At 35.8% G+C, this 18,776-nt stretch overlaps 1 protein-coding gene across 8 annotated transcripts in view; it reads left to right on the top strand.

Annotated features, from left to right (window-relative positions):
• Positions 1-18,776, top strand: part of LOC150084664 (signal-induced proliferation-associated 1-like protein 2) — a 585,655-nt gene that overhangs the window by 184,719 nt on the left and 382,160 nt on the right. For all 8 annotated transcript variants that reach the window (XM_090376537.1, XM_090376543.1, XM_090376536.1 and 5 more), the window contains one exon: positions 7,001-7,158. In XM_090376537.1, the coding sequence (XP_090232663.1) occupies positions 7,001-7,158 (158 nt within the window). The remainder of the gene's footprint in view (positions 1-7,000; positions 7,159-18,776) is intronic.

Genomic DNA, 18,776 nt, shown 5'->3' with positions numbered 1-18,776 from the left:
AAATTACAAATACTTTTTTCAGACACAAGAATATCCATAAATTCACATGGGAAGCAAGAAACACAAGGTCTATAATAGATTATATTATCATTAATGAAAATTTAAATGACAAAATTAGAGACACTAGAGTATTCAGAGGCAGTGAAATTGACAGTGATCACTACCTAGTAGAAAGCACTTTCAAAATAAAAAGAAATTATCTTAATAAAAAGAAGAAAATACTAACAAAAACTACTAAGAAATTAAAAATACATTTGTTGGAAGATGAAAGCACTAAATTCCTGTATGAAAGTCGATTGAAAGATAAACTCAAATCAGATGAAAGTGATAATGTTGAGGAAATCTGGTCAAACATGAAAAAATCAATTCTGGGAGCTGCTGAAGAAAGTCTTGGATATAAACCTATAAAAAATAAAAACTGGCTAAGAACTTGGAATGAAGAATTGAAACAAACAATCAATGTGAAAAAAAAGACCTATAAACTGTTCCTACAAACTAAAGACCTACATCTACACATAAAATATAAAAAGCTTCGAGCAGAAGTCAGAAAACTAACCAGAAGAATCAGACGAGATGACTGGGATAAATTTGTTAAATCTTTAGAACGTGATATCACGGGCCCACAGAGAAGAGGTTTTAAAATTTTTAAGAAATTACAACTAGACACAAATGATCAAATAAAAACCAACTACATCTCCCAAGCAGAATGGAAGCAACACTATTCCAAACTATGGTATAACCCAGGCACTAGGGAATTGGAAGATGAATCTGTGATAACCAAAGATGACGAAAATATAACAATGGAAGAACTAGAGTTAATATTACAAAAATCAAAAAACCGAAAAAGCCCAGGCACAGACCATTTGAATGTAGAACTGTTTAAATATGGGGGCACCTTACTAAAAAACGCACTACTAAAATTATTTAACATCATATGGCATAAGCAACAGATACCCAAAGATTGGGAAACAGGAATAGTAATCAATTTACACAAAAAAAGGCTTCAGAAATAAACCTAACAACTACAGAGGGATAACACTGCTGTCAACTGCTGCAAAGCTATACTCTAATATACTAAAGAATAAACTTAATAAATACAGTGAACAATTCTTAGAAGAAAAACAATGTGGGTTCAGAAAAGGGAAAAGCACAATAGATGCCATTTTCTCACTACAGCAAATTTTGGAGAAAAGAAGAGAATTCAATCTACCAACATTTCTGCTCTTTATTGATTATGAAAAAGCATATGACAGTGTAAACCGGGAAAAACTTTGGCAGATTCTACATGAAGAAAATATTCCAACCCAACTCCGGAAAGCGATCCAAAGCCTATATAAAAACTCAAAAGTCGTATAAAATATTCTAATGGCCAACTATCAGACCCAATTAACACCAATAAAGGAGTGAAACATGGATGTGGACTATCACCAAATTTATTTAATATCTACATCAATAAAATTCTTAAAGAATGGAAACAAACAATTAACAATGGAATACAGTTGAACAACAGGAATAAAATCCAAACTATATTATATGCTGATGATCAAGTTATAATGGCAAAATCCGAAGATGAACTACAGATAGCAGCAAATGAACTTAATAAAATAGGTAAAAAGTACGAGATGAAAATCTCCACCTCAAAAACAAAATCAATGGGATTATGTGGAAAAAACATACAAAGAGTCAAAATTGTTATTGATGACAAAATAATAGAACAAATATCTGACTTCACCTATTTGGAAAATTTAATATCAAATGAAGGGAAAGACATCCACATTAAACTACAAAAATATAATAAAATGAATGGAACGATTAAACGCCACTTCGGAAAACAAATGACAACAAAATTACGACTGCACAACATCACTTCAAAACCAGCCCTCTTCTACAGCTGTGTTGGGTCATAAATAAGAAAGATGCACACAAACTAGAAGCAGCACAAATGAAATTTTTAAGACCATTATTAGGCTTTACAAGACTAGACCACCAAAGAAATATAGATATCTGCGAGAAATTAAAAGTAGATAACATAGTAAATGACATAAAACGGTATCAGGAAAAATGGATCAGCCACGTAGAAAGAATGAACCCAGACCGGATCCCAAAATTAGCTTTTAACTACAAACCTACAGGCAAGAGAGATGTTGGTGGGCCAAGACAACGATGGCGAGATCAAGACCACCTCCAAGAGCTACAACGGACTAGGTCTTAAAACCTAAGCCAGACCAAGTTCATCATGATGATGATATAAACTCTAAAAGGAAGGGGATGAATCTGATTGGTCCACTTGATTCGATGGTTCCACTGTTGATGATCCTGCTCAGATAGCAAACAAACTGAATGAGTATTTTGCATCTACATTCACACATTAGGAGTTATTAAGGTTTGAAAATGGCAGAAGGTTATCAAATTGTAGCAGGGTTCTTAATGATTTTGTAATAACTGAGAGCAAAGTGGAGGAGAAATTGTTGAAGTTAAACATAAGAAAGGCACCTGGGGTGGATAGGATCTATCCAGTTATATTAAAGGAGGTGGCAAAGGAAGTAAGCAAACCCTTAGCCATAATCATGAGAGCATCCTTGGACTCAGGGGAGGTCCCCACGGACTGGAGATGTGTAAATGTATCCCAAATTCACAGAGGGGAATCAAAGGGTGACACGAGTAATTACAGACCAGTTAGTTTAACTTCTGTTCCAGGTAAAATAATGGAGTCACTGGTTAAAGATGCATTGCAGGATCATCTAAAGAAGACTGCAGCAATAATTCAGACACAGCATGGGTTTGTTAAGGGAAAGTCTTGTCTGACAAATTTGATTGGATTTTATGATGTGGTTACAAAGGAACTGGATGCAAATAATAATTTTGATATCACATACTTGCATTTCAGGAAAGCTTTTGATACTGTTGTGCATGGAAGACTACTGTACAAATTGGAGCAGAATGGTATTAAGGGTAAGTTGCTACAATGGATAAAAGGATGGTTGAATGGGAGAAGACAGAGGGTGGTAATCAATGGGTGCTGCTCTTCGTGGACTAATGTTATTAGTGGAGTCCCACAGGGTTCGGTGTTGGGTCCACTATTGTTTTGTATATTTATCAATGATATTGATGAAGGTATATCAGGCTTAGTGCCGAAGTTTGCAGATGATACAAAGGTTGGCAGGGTTGTTAATGACAGTATGGCAGTGTGCTACTGCAACAGGATCTAGAAAATTTGGGCAAATGGGCTGAGAAGTGGCAACTGAAGTTTAACCTTGACAAATGCAAAGTATTGCATATGGGTAGAAGTAGCCCCAGAAGAATATACCAACTGTGTAGTACTACACTTAAGGTGGTAGAAAATGAAAAAGACCTGGGAGTAATTGTGCAGTCAGATATGAAGTTTTCTGAGCAATGCAGACAGGCTGCCAGGGCAGGTCATGGGGTTTTGTCAATGATATATAGGAATTTTGCTAGCAGGGAAAAGGAGATGATTGTCCCTCTGTATAAGGCAATGGTCAGGCTACGCCTTGAGTACTGCCTACAGGTCTGGAGGCCTCATTTTAGGAAGGATGTAGATTTGCTTGAACGTGTACAGCATAGGGCAACATTCTGTAAATTGCAGCGGTTGGAGACTAGGCACCTGCGAGGTGATCTGATTGAGGTGTATAAGTCCTTGAATGGGTTGTGGGTTGAGCACGCTGAATTATGATGGAATTCTTCCACTTGTTCAGATTACGAACCTAAGGGGGCATAAGTTCAAATTGAGGAAAGACAGATGTAGAATAGATGTGCAGAAATTTGCCTTTAGCCAGCGGGTGGTTAATTGTTGGACCAAACTTCCATCTGTCATGGAAGTTTATAGGTTAAATAAATTTAAGGAGGAACTGGACAAACATTTAGAGGGAATTGTTGTGTACATTTTTTATTTTTTTATATTTTTTAAAATTATTATTTATTTTATTTATTATTATTATTTTTTTCTGACTGATGCTGCATAAGCTCATACATTTGCTTTCTTGCATCACATGCCATTATTACTACTACTACTACTCATGTCACCCTTTGATCTCCTTTTGTGAATTGGGGATACACTTGCACATTTTCAGTCTTTGCGGACCTCCCCTGAATCCAAGGATGCTCCCATAATTATGGCTAAGGTTGGCTTTCTTCATTGCTGCCTCTCTTAATATAATTGAATAGATCGCATCCATCCCAAGTGCCTTTCTTATGCTTAACTCCACAGTTTCTCTTCCACTTTCCTGTTATAATAAAATCATTTAGCTCTCTGTTAGTGTGATAAGCATCTGGTATCCTCTTCCCTAAAGAATTCCTCTTGTGTGAATGTAGATGCAAAATACTCATTCAGTTTGTCAGCGACCTGAGCTGGATCATCAATAGGCAAACCATATATATCAAGTGGACCAATTTGATTCATTCCCTTCCTTCTAGTGTTTACATAAGTAAAGAAGTCTTTGCATCTATCACCAAAGATTTCTCTTATTCTGCCTTTGCTTGCCTAACCTCCTTTGTGACTTCTGTTGCAAATGGAAGTCACAAAGATTATAGTCTAGTTTATAGCTACCATAGGCTTCAATGTTGCCTGATAATTTATATGCATCCCATGCATTTTTCTTGTCTGCCATGAGTCTCATCAGTTCATCTTACATACACAATTAATCTAACTAGAGCTAAAAGTGTCACATGCATGAGTGCTATGGATCGGCCACCCCTTTTTTAGACTCTTATTGTTACAACTGTCTTTACAACTCCTATAGTTGCAACTTTAATATTTGCAAGTATAGTAGCTGGAAACACAAAATAATACATTTTTAAGAAAATTTTCTATAAATGAGTTTTTTCATTTCTGATTTTGAAGCAAATGTATATGGGAGGTAGCTCCCCTGGCCCCACCTATAAATCTTTTCCAAAAAAAATCTGAAGAAGGAACTCTATTCTATATTAAAATGTTTCATATCAGTTCATTAATTTCTCTGATTTTTAATTTTTGAACATGGGCGTTTGGAGGATTATATCTTTCCTATCAGGTTTTAGGCAAAAGACTAATATCACTTTGTTTTTAAACCCCAGCATGCAACTTTCTTTTCCCTTCCCTTCTCTCTTTTTTTTTATTTCTATTGCGAAAATATGTTGAATTTCTATTGAATCTGACAACAAAAACAGCATTCCAGAAAACAGACTTTTTTCCTATGCATTCCATGAAACTTGGTCTTAAGTAGTCTTTAATCAAATTCTCTTCTCATAGCAACCATATAAAAAGATATGCTATGTTATGAAGTGTGATTATTGCATTTAAAAATGAGTGATTTTAAAAATGAGTGAATTTGCATAAAACAAGGGGGAAAGTGAAACAGAAATCCAAAAAATGTTAAAAACAGCTTTCAGGGAAGATGCTATGTGTTACTTGAAGACTTTTTGTTAGTTTGCAATGTTTAAAGAGTGCAATTCAATAGGCAGTTATTTGTGATCTGATCAAGAGTTGATCAGTCAATTTTAATTCAAAGATTTGAGAGTATGATGTATTTCACCCAGCTTTGTGACTTGTATTCTCATTATAATCTCAGAAATCAGCAGGTTCTTGCCTGTCAGGAGCTTCATTAACGGGCTGTTGCTAATTCATGCCTTGTTTCTTCCATCATCACTGTTGATGAATCATGGATGCATAGTTATGACCTGGAAAAAAGGCCCAGTCCTTTCAGAGAAAGACTCCATCTTCTCCAAGGTCCATCAAAAAGCAAAATAGTCACAATCATTTGTGATGGTCATGCTTATCATAATTTTTGACTTGCAGGGCAATGCCATTTGGAGAAAACAGCTGGAAAGTTATCTCCAGGGAATTGGTACTTGCATTGTGATAATGTCCCCTGTGCACTAGTACTTTACATTCAAGAATTTCTTGTGAAATGCTTGATCATTGGTGTTCCTCATCCATCATATTCATGGGGTTTAGCTCCCCAAGCTTAAAGTCTCCTTGAAAGCTCACACATTCTAAATGATTGAGCAAATTATTTAGAATGTGATACAAAACTTCTTTCAGAATTAGTAATGAACAAAAGCCAACCTGGAATGCTTCCAGATTGGCTTTTCATAACGTCAAGTAGACTACTTTGAAGGAAGTCAATCTGAATAGTAGGTAAGCTTCTTTATTTCCCAAACATTTGTTCAGTTCCTGAATTTTTTGATCACCCACAAACACATTGAACTTTTTCTTGGATCATCACTATTTGGATTTGTAGGTGCTGTGTGTGAACAACTAGTGCAGCTGGTGACAGAAAACTTTGAGATAAATTTTGTATCCATGCAATCTACAGGTCTCTACCTAATTTACTTTTTTAATTATATATTTTTGAAATAACACAGATTTTCTTTTGTACACCATTTATATGCAGATTTTAAATTAGCTTAATTTAAAACTGATTAAAAACATATGAAGGGCAGAAAGTTAGGAAGGTGAGATAAAATCATTAGAAGATATCTTATGATAAATCTTCATTGCAGGAAAAATTTCATGTTATGAAGTCAACTAGTTAATAAATACGTGCTTGTTGTCTAGTCAACAAGTTAGCTAGAAAACCTGACTGAAATGTGATAGAAAATGTTGCCTGTAAGCAACATGGCAGAGGTGATGATATATTATGACATTATCTCAGGTTGTATTACTGTTGTGTTTCTGAGTGTTGAAAATAAAGAAGTATATCTATTATGAGAAGTTTAACTGTTATGTGGCGCCTCCGTAGCCAGGTGGGAAGGAGCAGCAGTGCGTAGCACACGCTTCTTGATTAGACCGGGGTTCGAGCCCGTCACCACCAAATACGGAGGATGCGGAAAGGTCATTCAGGGAATGACCACCGCATATCCCGGAGCAATATGGCCTTAGTTGCTAATGCTCCTAAAAACCAAATAACAACAACAACAACTGTTATGTATTTATTTATGTATGCAAACTTCCTTTATTATTTAAAGCATTATATTTTTAAACCTAGAAAATTGTAATTTTCAGCTTCTTCGAAAACGCCACATTGGTAATGACATTGTTACTGTTGTCTTCCAAGAGCCAGAGTCTCAACCATTTACACCAAAGAATATTCGTTCACATTTCCAGCATGTATTTATTATTGTGCGTGCCATCAATCCATGTACAGACAGCACACGCTACAGGTATAAATATTCTCAAATATTTATGTAGAATTATTTTGGGTCTTATCCAGTATTCAAGGTGCATGTTTTTTTGTGTTCAGTCTTGCCAGAAAAAGCTGATTTTCAAATTATATAATACAGAGATGTTTCATCATTGATGTTTTCATTTTTTGATTGCTATGTAAAATAAAAATATAGAATAAGAAGGTAATAGTAATAAGTGTTAAAAAAATAGTTGTCGAAATAATTATTTACCTTTATCAGTAGATAGCACAACAGCAGTTTTACATTGCTGTGACTTGTCATAGATGAAAAATTCTGGAAGGATACATGTAGTAGCTTTGCTTAGCCATTTATTTTACCATTGTCTCAAGCCACACACTAAGGCTACAAAATAACTGTAGGAATCAGTATTGCATTTTGTATTAGTATAGGTCAGAGGAGGCATGAAAGCCAGGCTTTCTTTGTGTCAGTGAGAATTTCTCTAGACCAGGGGTGATCAACTTAATTTGTGATGCAGTCTACTTTTTTTCTTCAAAATGTGCCACGATCTACCATCTCAAGAATTTCATTGCACATGGTTAAAAAAGTTAATCAACACATTGAAAAAATGTTGTTTATAAATTTTAAAATTAAATACAATTTAGAATTCTTATTTTAAATTCATACGTATTTCAATTTTAATTTATGTGAATTTTGTGTCTTCATGTTATCTGCCAAGCTTTCAAAATGGGGATATACCGTGATAAGGCCAACCGTAAAGTATCTTCTGTATGCAAATCCGTAAGAGTAGAGTGATTCTTCGTCTTTGTTTGCTTCAAATACAAAAAGGGCGATTCACATAGATATGTGGAACCAAAACAGGAATTTAAAAGTTCACTGCATTTTTTTACATTTGGGTACTTTTCTCGGCAATCATATTTCCCAAAGTCCTTTTCTGATGATCTGGCTTTTAGGAAGATATTGTTTTGCAATGTAATAATTTCGTTTTCAAGTAATATTTTCTCCATGTGAAAAATCTGAGCGATTTTTCTGCAATTTGTTTCATATCTAAGTCAATCTTAAATGGATAAGAAATATATTGAACAATGTCTTCAGTTGTTTCAAAATCATCCACAACCTTCTCAATTTCAGAAACATATTTTTCACTATTAAATTCAAAAAAAGGGTATTTTTGCAAATGATCGAATTTTTTTCCTTTGAGATCCTTAGCCATTGCCAAAAATTGCATATTTATATGCAGAAATACTACTAATAATGTCACCCACATCTTTATTTTTTCCTTGTAATTCCAAGTTCAGATCACACAACCACTCCGTATCTTGTAGGTGCTGATAATCATCTCCCCTTTGATCAACAAATTATTTAATTTTACTCAGCAAATTTCGAAATCTCTGTAGAAACTTACTCCGACTCAGCCACCTCACAACTGTGTGTAATATCAGATCTGGTTCATTTTCATCAAGTTGCATTTTGAAAAGTCTCCTTCGAAGAGATTGTCCTCTGATGGAATTCATGATTTTGAAAGCTATATCCATAACAATTTTAGTATTTAATCTTTTGCTGCTAACACTTTGTTGGTGGATGATATGGTAACTCAAAAAATCTGGGAATTCATCATCCTTTTGGCACGATGATGCGATTAATTCGCTAAGATGCCCTGTCATTGCTTTAGCTTCATCTGTTATTATTTATACGAGCTTAAACAATGGTAATTTAATTTTTTAAATAAAATTTTTGAATGCGTTAAATATATCAAGACTTCTAATTCTTTCTTTTAACAAAACCATACCCAGCAGTTCTTCTCTAGTGGCAGAATCATCGAAAACCATACCAATAAAAACAAGTAATTGAGCTGTATCACTGACGTCATAGACTCATCCATTTAAAAAGAAAAGGACACAGTTAGCAATATGAGAATGCAATTGTTCACTCACATCGTTACTCATTTTTTTGATACGTTGCATCACAGTATTTCGAGATAATTGCAGATCTTGAAGAGCAGCACTTTTAATTTAATTATTGTTCTTAAAATTTTCAAAAAGAGAATCTGTTATTTCTAAAAATGCATCTTTGATGAATTGACCATCAGAAAATGGTTTGTATTTTTTGAAAGATGACTCACTTTAAATGAAGCTACAGTTACTGCTTTAGATTGTAAATTAGGTGTCAAGAAGAAATTTTGTTGTGTGAATAATCTGGATTTAAGTTCTTTTAATTTATTTTTTCTAAGGTTGCTATTAGGCAGAAAATCCGATTGGCATTTACCATGGAGCACGTTGAAGTGCCTTTCTAAATTTCTTTTTTTTGGGTATAGCCTTGCAACGGAAGCATTGCAAATCAAACAACATTTTTCTTTTATCATTACAGAAAAGTATTCTAGTTCCCACTCTTGATGAAAACGATACATTTTACTGTTTTTTGTAGTATTCATTTTAAATCGAAGGGTATTAAATTAAAGTATAAGTAATAAAATTAATTAGTAGTATAAGCTCTTGATTTTTTAAGGAGTCCTTATGTGCTGTAATGTAATAACTAGATCGTATATATAGCTTAGCTTAATTTTCAGCACTCACCTCATAGTAATCCGCTTAGCTGGTGGAGAGTTTTACCACATACATAGTGGTAATAGGATTTTAATAACTTATAGGGATTATGGGTTTAAAACTAAGTTATGGGCTATAAAAAAATTTTTAAGAAAGGAAAGTGCACCTTCCATTCTATGGTTGCCTAAATAAATTAAATTAAATGAAGAAAAAAAATAAATTAAATGAAGAAAAAATAGAAGCTAATAGTCGCGCACAAGCGACTTTCGAGATTCTCGAAAATCGCTCTGTGGTGCATGAACTTTTCATGTACCACAGTGTTAAGGGTGTATCGAGAATGGTGCAACGAACAGAAAACGTCCTCTCAACACCACTCCTGTGGAAGAAGATCACTTGTTGATGAGAGAGGTCAGAGGAGGATGGCTAGGATTGTGCAAGCAAACAGACGGGCCACAATGTTGCAAATCACCTCAGAATACAACCTTGGTGTGCAAAACAAAATATTGCAACAGACCACTAGTCGCACTTTCTCGCGAATGGATTACAACAGCTGATGGCCACATCGCGTACCTTTGTTATCAATGAAGAACAAGAGAGCACGCCTCCTGTGGGCACAGAAACACCAGCACTGGACTATTGAAGATTGGAAAACAGTTGCTTGGTCTGACATGTCAAAGTTTCTGGTGCATCGTGTTGATGGAAGGCTCAGAATTTGGAAAACAACATGAATCCATGGACCCGTCATGTCTGACGACTACTGTGCAAAGGTTGTGGGGTGTATAGTGTGTGGGGAATATTTTCTTGGCAGATGTTGACAGTTTATCCTCAGTCAGATGGTTACTTCCAGCAGGATAATGCGCCGGTGCACAAAGACTGAATCACTTTGGAATGGTTCCAGGAACATGACAATGACTTTTCTTTGCTGCAGTCCCAGTCCCAGATCTCAATCCTATTGAACACCTCCGGGATGAGCTGGAAAGGGCTGTTCTCTGCAGGCCTACACATCCGTTGAATCTCAAGGAACTGCATGACACACTCATGTCTGCATGGTACTCCATTCCTGCACAAAGTTCAGTTCAATCTATGCCTAGATGAATTCAGTCTGTTTTGAAGGCTAAAGGAGGCTCAACACGCTTTTTTTTTTTTTATTGTGTCCCTCTTATTGGGCCAATTCCACCATCTTAACCACCATCAACACTACATGCCAGACAATTTTATGAAAAAATGTGAATAAACATTCAATGTTCAAAATGTTCTTCATTTTGAACATTATATCTGTTTTTGCATTTTTTCCCCCCTGTGCATTGCACGTTGTATTGTCCTTATGCTTATATGTTTGAAATGTCTGATTAGATTGCATTTCTTGCCACTTGCAACTGAAAATTACATCTTCACTTTATTAGGACCATGAGCTAACAGCATGTTGGACTAAGGTTGGCCCCAATCACTGCTCCAATGTAGTTTGGCATGGAATTAACAAGGTGTTGAAAGTGATATAAGGAACTTTGGAACAAAACTTCTTATTTTTTGACTTGATGTGGGAAGAGGATTGTGTCAGAGGATCACTCCTTCCCAGTTCACTTTGAAGTTTCTCAGTGGGTTTGATATCTGGTCTATTGTGTTGGCCAGGGGAGATGTGCGAAGTCTTCCTCTGATTTCTCAAATTGCTCTTTAGCGAGTTAGGCATGGTGTGTGGTGGCATTGTCATCTTCAAAGCAACCGTCTCCAGGGGTAAACTAGTAACTTTGTTAGATCTACCAGATAGTATCCTCCAGTGGGATTAAGGGATCAAGAGTATGCAATGAAAATGTGCACCACACCATTACACCTTTTCCTGTCGCTTTGATATGGTCAGTACATACAACAGGATGGTTCCAGTGCCCGTGTGGTTTCCTCCATATGTGCTAAAAAAGTCTAAATCAGATTCATTGCAGCCTTATTCTGTCTGAGATAAGTGGCATCCATGAAAGTCTTCTACTTCTGTACTGTCTTGTATGGTTCTTCACATGGTGCAGATATTGATGACTTGATGTTCTTGCATTAAGTGCAGAATTAATTATTCCATTGTTTAGTGATGATTATACTTGATGTAGCCTAGATGTGTGCAATTTTTGTGCACTTTTCCCCCATCACCTTATATTTTCAGCTGCAGTTGTTTCTCTTCATGGATGTTTTTCTATTTGCTAAAAACTTGAATTATTATATTTGAACATCCAAGAAGTGCTACCGACCACTCTGTCAAACATAGTGACAATCATACCTCTCTGTACGCCCACGAGATGTGTCAATTTCTCATTGCAGGTAAACTGACAAGATCGCTGCATATCATATACCAAGAAATCTTGTTGATATACATATTTTTACTTAATTTGTTATATATAATCCAAACTTTCATGTTCCTAATAAAGTGGTCAGGCAGAGTATATTATAGTACACAAAGCAAACTTGTTACTTTTTCTAGATTTTATATTGTATACACACAGCAATTCTTGGGAATATATCTTCTTAAGCATTTTATCTTATTTTTTTAGTATCTTACCACAGGACAGTGTTAAATCAAATTAACTTGGCAAAATTTGTTCACTAGAGAACAACAAAATTTAACTTACAAATTTTTAAAATGCTCCATATTAATGACTAAGCAGTAGGTGTTCCAAGCAGCATTCATGGTGGACAGACTTCAAACGAATTACATGAGATTAAGCCTGTAACCAAACAATGGCAGTCTAGTCTGTGCAGGAATCATATAGAGCAGGAGTGGCCAACTTACTTTTTTCCTTCAAAATACGCCGTGATGTATTATCTCAAAAATTTCACAAATCGAGGGATGACTATATTTAAAATTCGCCATGATCGACCGAAATTAAATCCGCAATCGACTAGTAGATCGCTATCGACTCGTTGGCCACCCCTCATTAGAGGAAGTTGTAAAAGTAGCTCAGCTCCTCATAGGACACAGTCATCTTACACACCACTCTTTTCTGCTGGCAGCTGATGACCCCCCCCCCCCATGTGCAAGTACTCTGATACCATTTTAAGCATAAGCATGTGTTTACTGATTGTACAAATTTTATCCATGAAGACCGTTTACGTTTTAGTGTTTTTAATCATCTGATGAGCCTTATACACCTAGTCAGATTTTATCTGACAAAGACAAGACAGTATGTCTGAAAGTTTTCATTTTTAAAAATGATAAATATTATATAATATAATTATTTCACTTTTGATATGCCTTTTTACAGTACTTTGGTCATCTGGATTTTCTTCAAGTTTGAATTCTTTCTCTACCTCATTTATGATATTAGATTTTGATGTAGGTAAATTGAACTTGTCCTTAATATCATGACAGTTTTGAATAGCTTTATTAAGAGCATTTTTCTTTTTTTTTCTGTCATTTCCCGACAGTTTCTTCTTTTGAGCCGAGTTCATTTTCACTGTCATCATCATCATCATCAGCCATTTTCAATCCACTGCAGGATGAAGGCCTCTCCAGCAACTTTCCTGTTCCTTCTGTTTTGAGCACTGGCCATCCATTTACTACCCACAAACTCATGAATTTCATCTGTCCATCTCCTGGAAGACAAAGGCGGAGGCCTCTGTCTTCCAGGTTTTCTTCTAGCTCCTCTTGGATACCATTCTGTTATTTTCTTAGTCCATCTGTCATCATGTCTACGAGCTATGTGTCCTGCCCAAGACCATTTTAGTTCTTTAGTTTTGATAAGAATGTCCTTTACTTGAGTTTGCTGCCTAATCCATGTGTTTCTCTTCTTATCTAACAGTCTGATTCCCAATATAATTCGTTCCATTCTTCGCTGTGTAGTTCTTAGCTTCTCTTCCATTCTTTTGGTGAGTACCCAAGTTTCACTTTCATAAGTCATGGTGGGGAGTATACATTGGTTCATTATTTTACATTTCAGACAAACTGGGATATTGCTCTTCAGTATGTGACTATATTTCCTGAATGCTATCCATCCAAAATTTATTCTTCTCTTGACTTCTAGCCATTTATCATTATTACAGCTAATAACTTGTCCCAGATAAGTATATGACTCCACCTTTTCAATTACTGCTCCTTCAATCATAATTTCCCTTTCTGTGGCATACTTGTTCATCATTACTTTTGTTTTAGCCATATTCATCTTCAGTCCTAAATCCTTACTGTGCATAACTGATTAAGATTTTCCTCTAATTCTTTGGGATCGTGGCTTATGACCACAATGTCATCTGCAAATCGTAAATGGTTTAGGTACTCTCCATTCATATTTACTCCTTTCTGCGACCAGTCTAATCTTCTGAAAGCTTCCTCAAGGGCAGCAGTAAACAGCTTCGGAGATATTGTGTCTCCTTGTCGAACTCCTTTCTCGATTTTAAATTTCCTACTGTCTTTATCTAGTCTAATAAAGGAGGTAGCACTCTCATATATTTTCTTCAAAATCATAATATATGGGGTATCTATGCCTTGTCTTTCCAATGCCCTAAACATTGCCTTATGCTGTATGGAGTCAAATGCCTTTTCATAATCCACAAATGCCATGTATAATGGTGTTTTATATTCATTTGCTTTCTCCATTAGCTGTGATATTATGTGAAGGTGATCCATAGTTGAGAATCCTGTCCTAAAGCCACCTTGCTCTTTTGGTTGATTCTCATCAAGTATTCTTTCTAATCTGTTAGTAATGACCCTTGTGAACAACTTGTAGATGTGGGATAACAAGCTAATTGTTCTGTAATTTCCAATTTCTGATTTATCTCCTTTGTTATGCAGCAAAACTATGATTGCATTATTCCAATAATGCAATCATAGTTTTTACTATGATTGTTTAGGCGTCACACCTTTTCGAATGCACTTTGTGAAGAGCCTTGCCAGTTTTTGTGTTATGTCTCTTCCTCCCAATTTTAACAACTCTACAGTAACTTCATCTTCCCCCGGGGCTTTCTGATTCTTCATTTTCTTCAATGCATGTTCTACCTCATCAGAAAGAATATCGGGTATGTCGTATTTGTTGCTACTTTGCAATCCAGCTTCCCCACTGCTGGCATCATTCCCTTGCTCCTTTGTATAATTCTCTATAGTAGTCTTCTGCTATTTCAATTATGCCTTCTCTGCTGTTTATAAGTACACCATCGCTATTCTTCAGTTTCAGTATCATTTGTCTTTCTGTATTACTGCTCATGGCTGTTGATTTAAATCCTTTGTTTTCCCTTAATGCTTGTTCTACTTTTCTTGTGTTAAATCTTCTTATGTCCTCTCTGAGTCTCTTTCTAATGGCTTTGCATAACTCAGTATACTCAATTTTCTCCCTGTCAGTGTTTTTCTTCCTCTTCATTTGTCGTCTTTGGTTCATCATGACAAGTGTTTCTTGACTAATTTTTTCTTCTTTGGATTTCTTTTTCCCTATAGGTTTCTTGGGCTTTATCACTTTCAGAAAGTTGTAATATTCCTTGTTGATTTGCAGAAGCTCAAACTTGTTCTTAAGTTCCAGTACATACTGCTTTTTCTCCTCTTCTGTTATCTCAAAGACCTTTGTATTATTTACTCGAGTCAGTTTTTTCCTTTCCTTTCCTACATTCATATCAAGTGTACATCTTATCATTCTGTGATCACTTCCAACATTTACCTTATTCAGGATGGTAACATCATTCACAATATATCTTCTGTTGTTAGTGAGGATGAAGTCGATTTCGTTAGTTGTTAATCTATTTGGACTCTTCCATGTCCACTTTCTGTTCACCCTATTTTCACTGTACCGTTACCTAAATGACAAAAAAATATGGAAAAAAATTTGCATTGTATGTATTTTTTGTTATTGTTGTCATAATAAATTAATTTTTCTGAATTAAAAGAACATAGACACAAAAAACTTTTCGATTATTTTCCTAATTGATTTTTCATTATGATTTTTTTCATCATAAAATTTTGACCCAGAAGCCCTGAATAATATTGGGAAGCCCCAAGTTCAAAAACCTTAATCCGAGCTCTGAGTCTACTACTTAAAAAAAGTAATTATTAAATTATATACATGCCTTGGTAGCATTTCCTTTTTAATATTGTAGCACTATACAAGACATTAAAAAACAAAACAAAATGCACAACTTGAGAACATTTGATTGTCAGCTGGCTACTTGCACTGGTCGCAGTTGTCGGATGCCTCACATGATCATTGTACATACATAGTCGTAACTAGAACAAATCGGCCCAAATGCAAACACTCATTACCGGAATGATGGCAATTCTACCAACAACTGCCTATTTACTTTTTACTTTATGCCCATTAATAATTTATTAATACGCATTAATAAATTATTTTTTATTAATGGATATTAAGGAGGCGAGAATGAAATATTGATAATAATAATATATTTAATAATGATCACAACATTAATGCAATACACTAAACACAAAATCAAATAATGTTAGCAAGCATATTAATGATCATTAAAGAAAATGTATGATGCATGTAATTTAATTGTAAAGAACGATGAATTATAGATATAAAAGTTAATATTTTTAAAAACATAATAAATACTTAAGTAAGTTGTAAAATGTATATTGTGGTATTACTTTTCTAAAAAAGTGCCACAATGCCAGATTTCAGCTTCAGGGGATATAGTGTACCTGCTGATCCTACCCTGGCCACTACTGAAATGAACTATCCCTATTGCTTTGATGAAGGCAGTTGTCTTTCAAACTGAAATTCCTTCTAGACCACCCCATGTGGACATCAGTGTTGGGACAGCCATGTTGGAAAAGATATCCAATATATAAATTTGTTATTTGTATCCAAGAGCTACTCAGAGATATGGAGGGGGGGAGGTGAAGAGTTTTTACAACAAAGATTTTCGTGAAAGACAGTATTGCCATTCTGTGCTGTGACGTGACTCTCCTTGTGTGTTCACTGAAAATTTCAGATTTGTAACTATATTCTCCTTTATAAAGGGCATTAAAGTGTGGGAGATGAATGAAGATTGTGACTATTGCGAGAATCAGGCATTATGCAGTCATTGAGTACCTTCATTTAAAGGGAATGCCACTGAAAGAAATTCACGAAGACAATGCAGCAAGCATTAGGAGAATATTTTCTTTCCTATACCATGGCCAAAAACTGGGATGTAGAATTTAAGTGTGGATGAGACAGTGTTGAAGATGCACCCTGCAGCGGGAGGTCTCTTATCATGTCAACACTTGCAAATGTGGATGCCATTAATGACCTGATCAAGACTGCAGAATAACGTTGAAGCACATTGAGACAATATTCAACATCTCCCATGAGCAGCACATGATATTGTGGTGAATGTTTAGGAAAACATTCACCCTTCTCTTTGAGATGAATCCCTAAAGCACTGAATGCAAATCAGAAACAGGAAAGAGTGAGGTATTGTCATGAGATTGAGCAGCATTTTGAAGATAATTAAGCTGAGTTTTAGAGGTGGTAGTCATGATGGATGAAACATGGGTGCAGCACTTTGATCCTGTAACAAAAGAACAGTCAAAACAGTCCCCCCCCCCAACTTCTGCACCCAAGAAAGGTTTTGGGTGCAGAAGTTGGCTGGGAAAGTCATGGCATTTGTCTTCTGGGATTCAGAAGGAGAGATCATGGTTGATTTCCTGGAATTAGGTGCCATTATCAATGAAGGTTATTATTCTAACACCGAGATGTTTCTGCAAAGAATTTAAGCTCAAGAGGCATGGAAAATTGGCCAAAGACAGTGTGTGTGCGCGTGCGCACACACACACACAATTTTTTATATATCACCTGGTTATGGCGCATTATAGCCTTAGTTGCTAATGCGCCAATAAAACCCAAGAACCCACACACACACACGCACCATTTATGACTTGGGCTGTGGGTTTGAGCTATTACAGCATTTGTTCTCCTCCTCGTGGATTTGGCTACATCGGACTATTTTCTATTTCAATATCTCCAAAACGACTTGAAAGGACAGAAATTTAATAGTGATATTGTTGTTGATGGATGTAGTCAACAAGTGATTTGAGTCAAATCTTCTGAATTTTATTTGAGCGGGTTACAAAAGCTAGTGGAACATGCCAGAATGTGTGTTGAGAAATAAATGGGTTTTCAGAACTTTCCAGCATTCCTTCTGTGAGAAGCTAGAAACTTTTCAACATTCCCTCTTACATATCGTGGTAAACAAGGCCCTCCCCACCAAGGCAATCTCTTATCCCTTGGCATGCCCATGTTCCAGCACGTTACTTCTTCCTTAATACCTGGCAGAGTGCCAATGCTCCATCTGTCTACCTGCAGTCCTATTCAGCACATCTTAGGCTGAACATTCTGATTTCTTGCCAGATGGTTGAAGTGAGAAATGTTTGTGAGATTTGCTGCTGTCTTCTCGCACTACAAGGAGATGCCTTCTGAGTGCAGCATATACACTGCAGAACTAAGTTACAGAACTAGCCTTGGATTTCAGCAATTTTCACACATATAATACAATATATGATGTATACATATAATTTCACATATATAATACAATATATGATGTATACACATATAATTTCACATATATAATACAGTATTTCACATGTATAATACAGTTTTCACCACCAAAATTGTACAGATTCTATCAGTCCATTATACGCTTTATTGAGGTATAATCCTAATCTAGTTCTGTCCTGGGTACAGGAGAAACTTCATTATTACCTTTAGGAATACGATTTCTTTATTTGCTTCTGCTGATCCCCAGCCATGTTAGAATCAGGAGTAATGACCTGTCTTATATACATTGCAGCCAAATCAACAATAACCCTGAATAATGCTTGCATGCTTGTCCCTTGTACAGACTGCCACAAGTAATATGAAAGAATCTGTTTTCACAATGGCAACATTTGCAGGCCGGCCACTAGTTAGTACACCGGACCGAACCTATTGGTAACTCTCTAGGAGGCTTCTGGATCAACTAGTGCATAATCTTGCTACCTCTACTCTGCCAGATAGTGACTGGAGGGAGTCCGAGTAGTGTGTATGTGGGGAGCATTGTTGAGGCCATATTATTTCAAGGATCTGGGTATATTCTTACTACGTGTATGCCATATCCAAAAATTTCATTACTTCATACAGCATGTCCCACCCACTT

This window comes from Mastigoproctus giganteus, chromosome 6 (assembly GCF_048544385.1).
Source record: "Mastigoproctus giganteus isolate SK-2022 chromosome 6, ASM4854438v1, whole genome shotgun sequence".
NCBI classification, from domain to species: domain Eukaryota; kingdom Metazoa; phylum Arthropoda; class Arachnida; order Uropygi; family Thelyphonidae; genus Mastigoproctus; species Mastigoproctus giganteus.
Note: the sequence above shows the minus strand (reverse complement) of the source record. Positions and strands in the feature narration are given on the sequence as shown.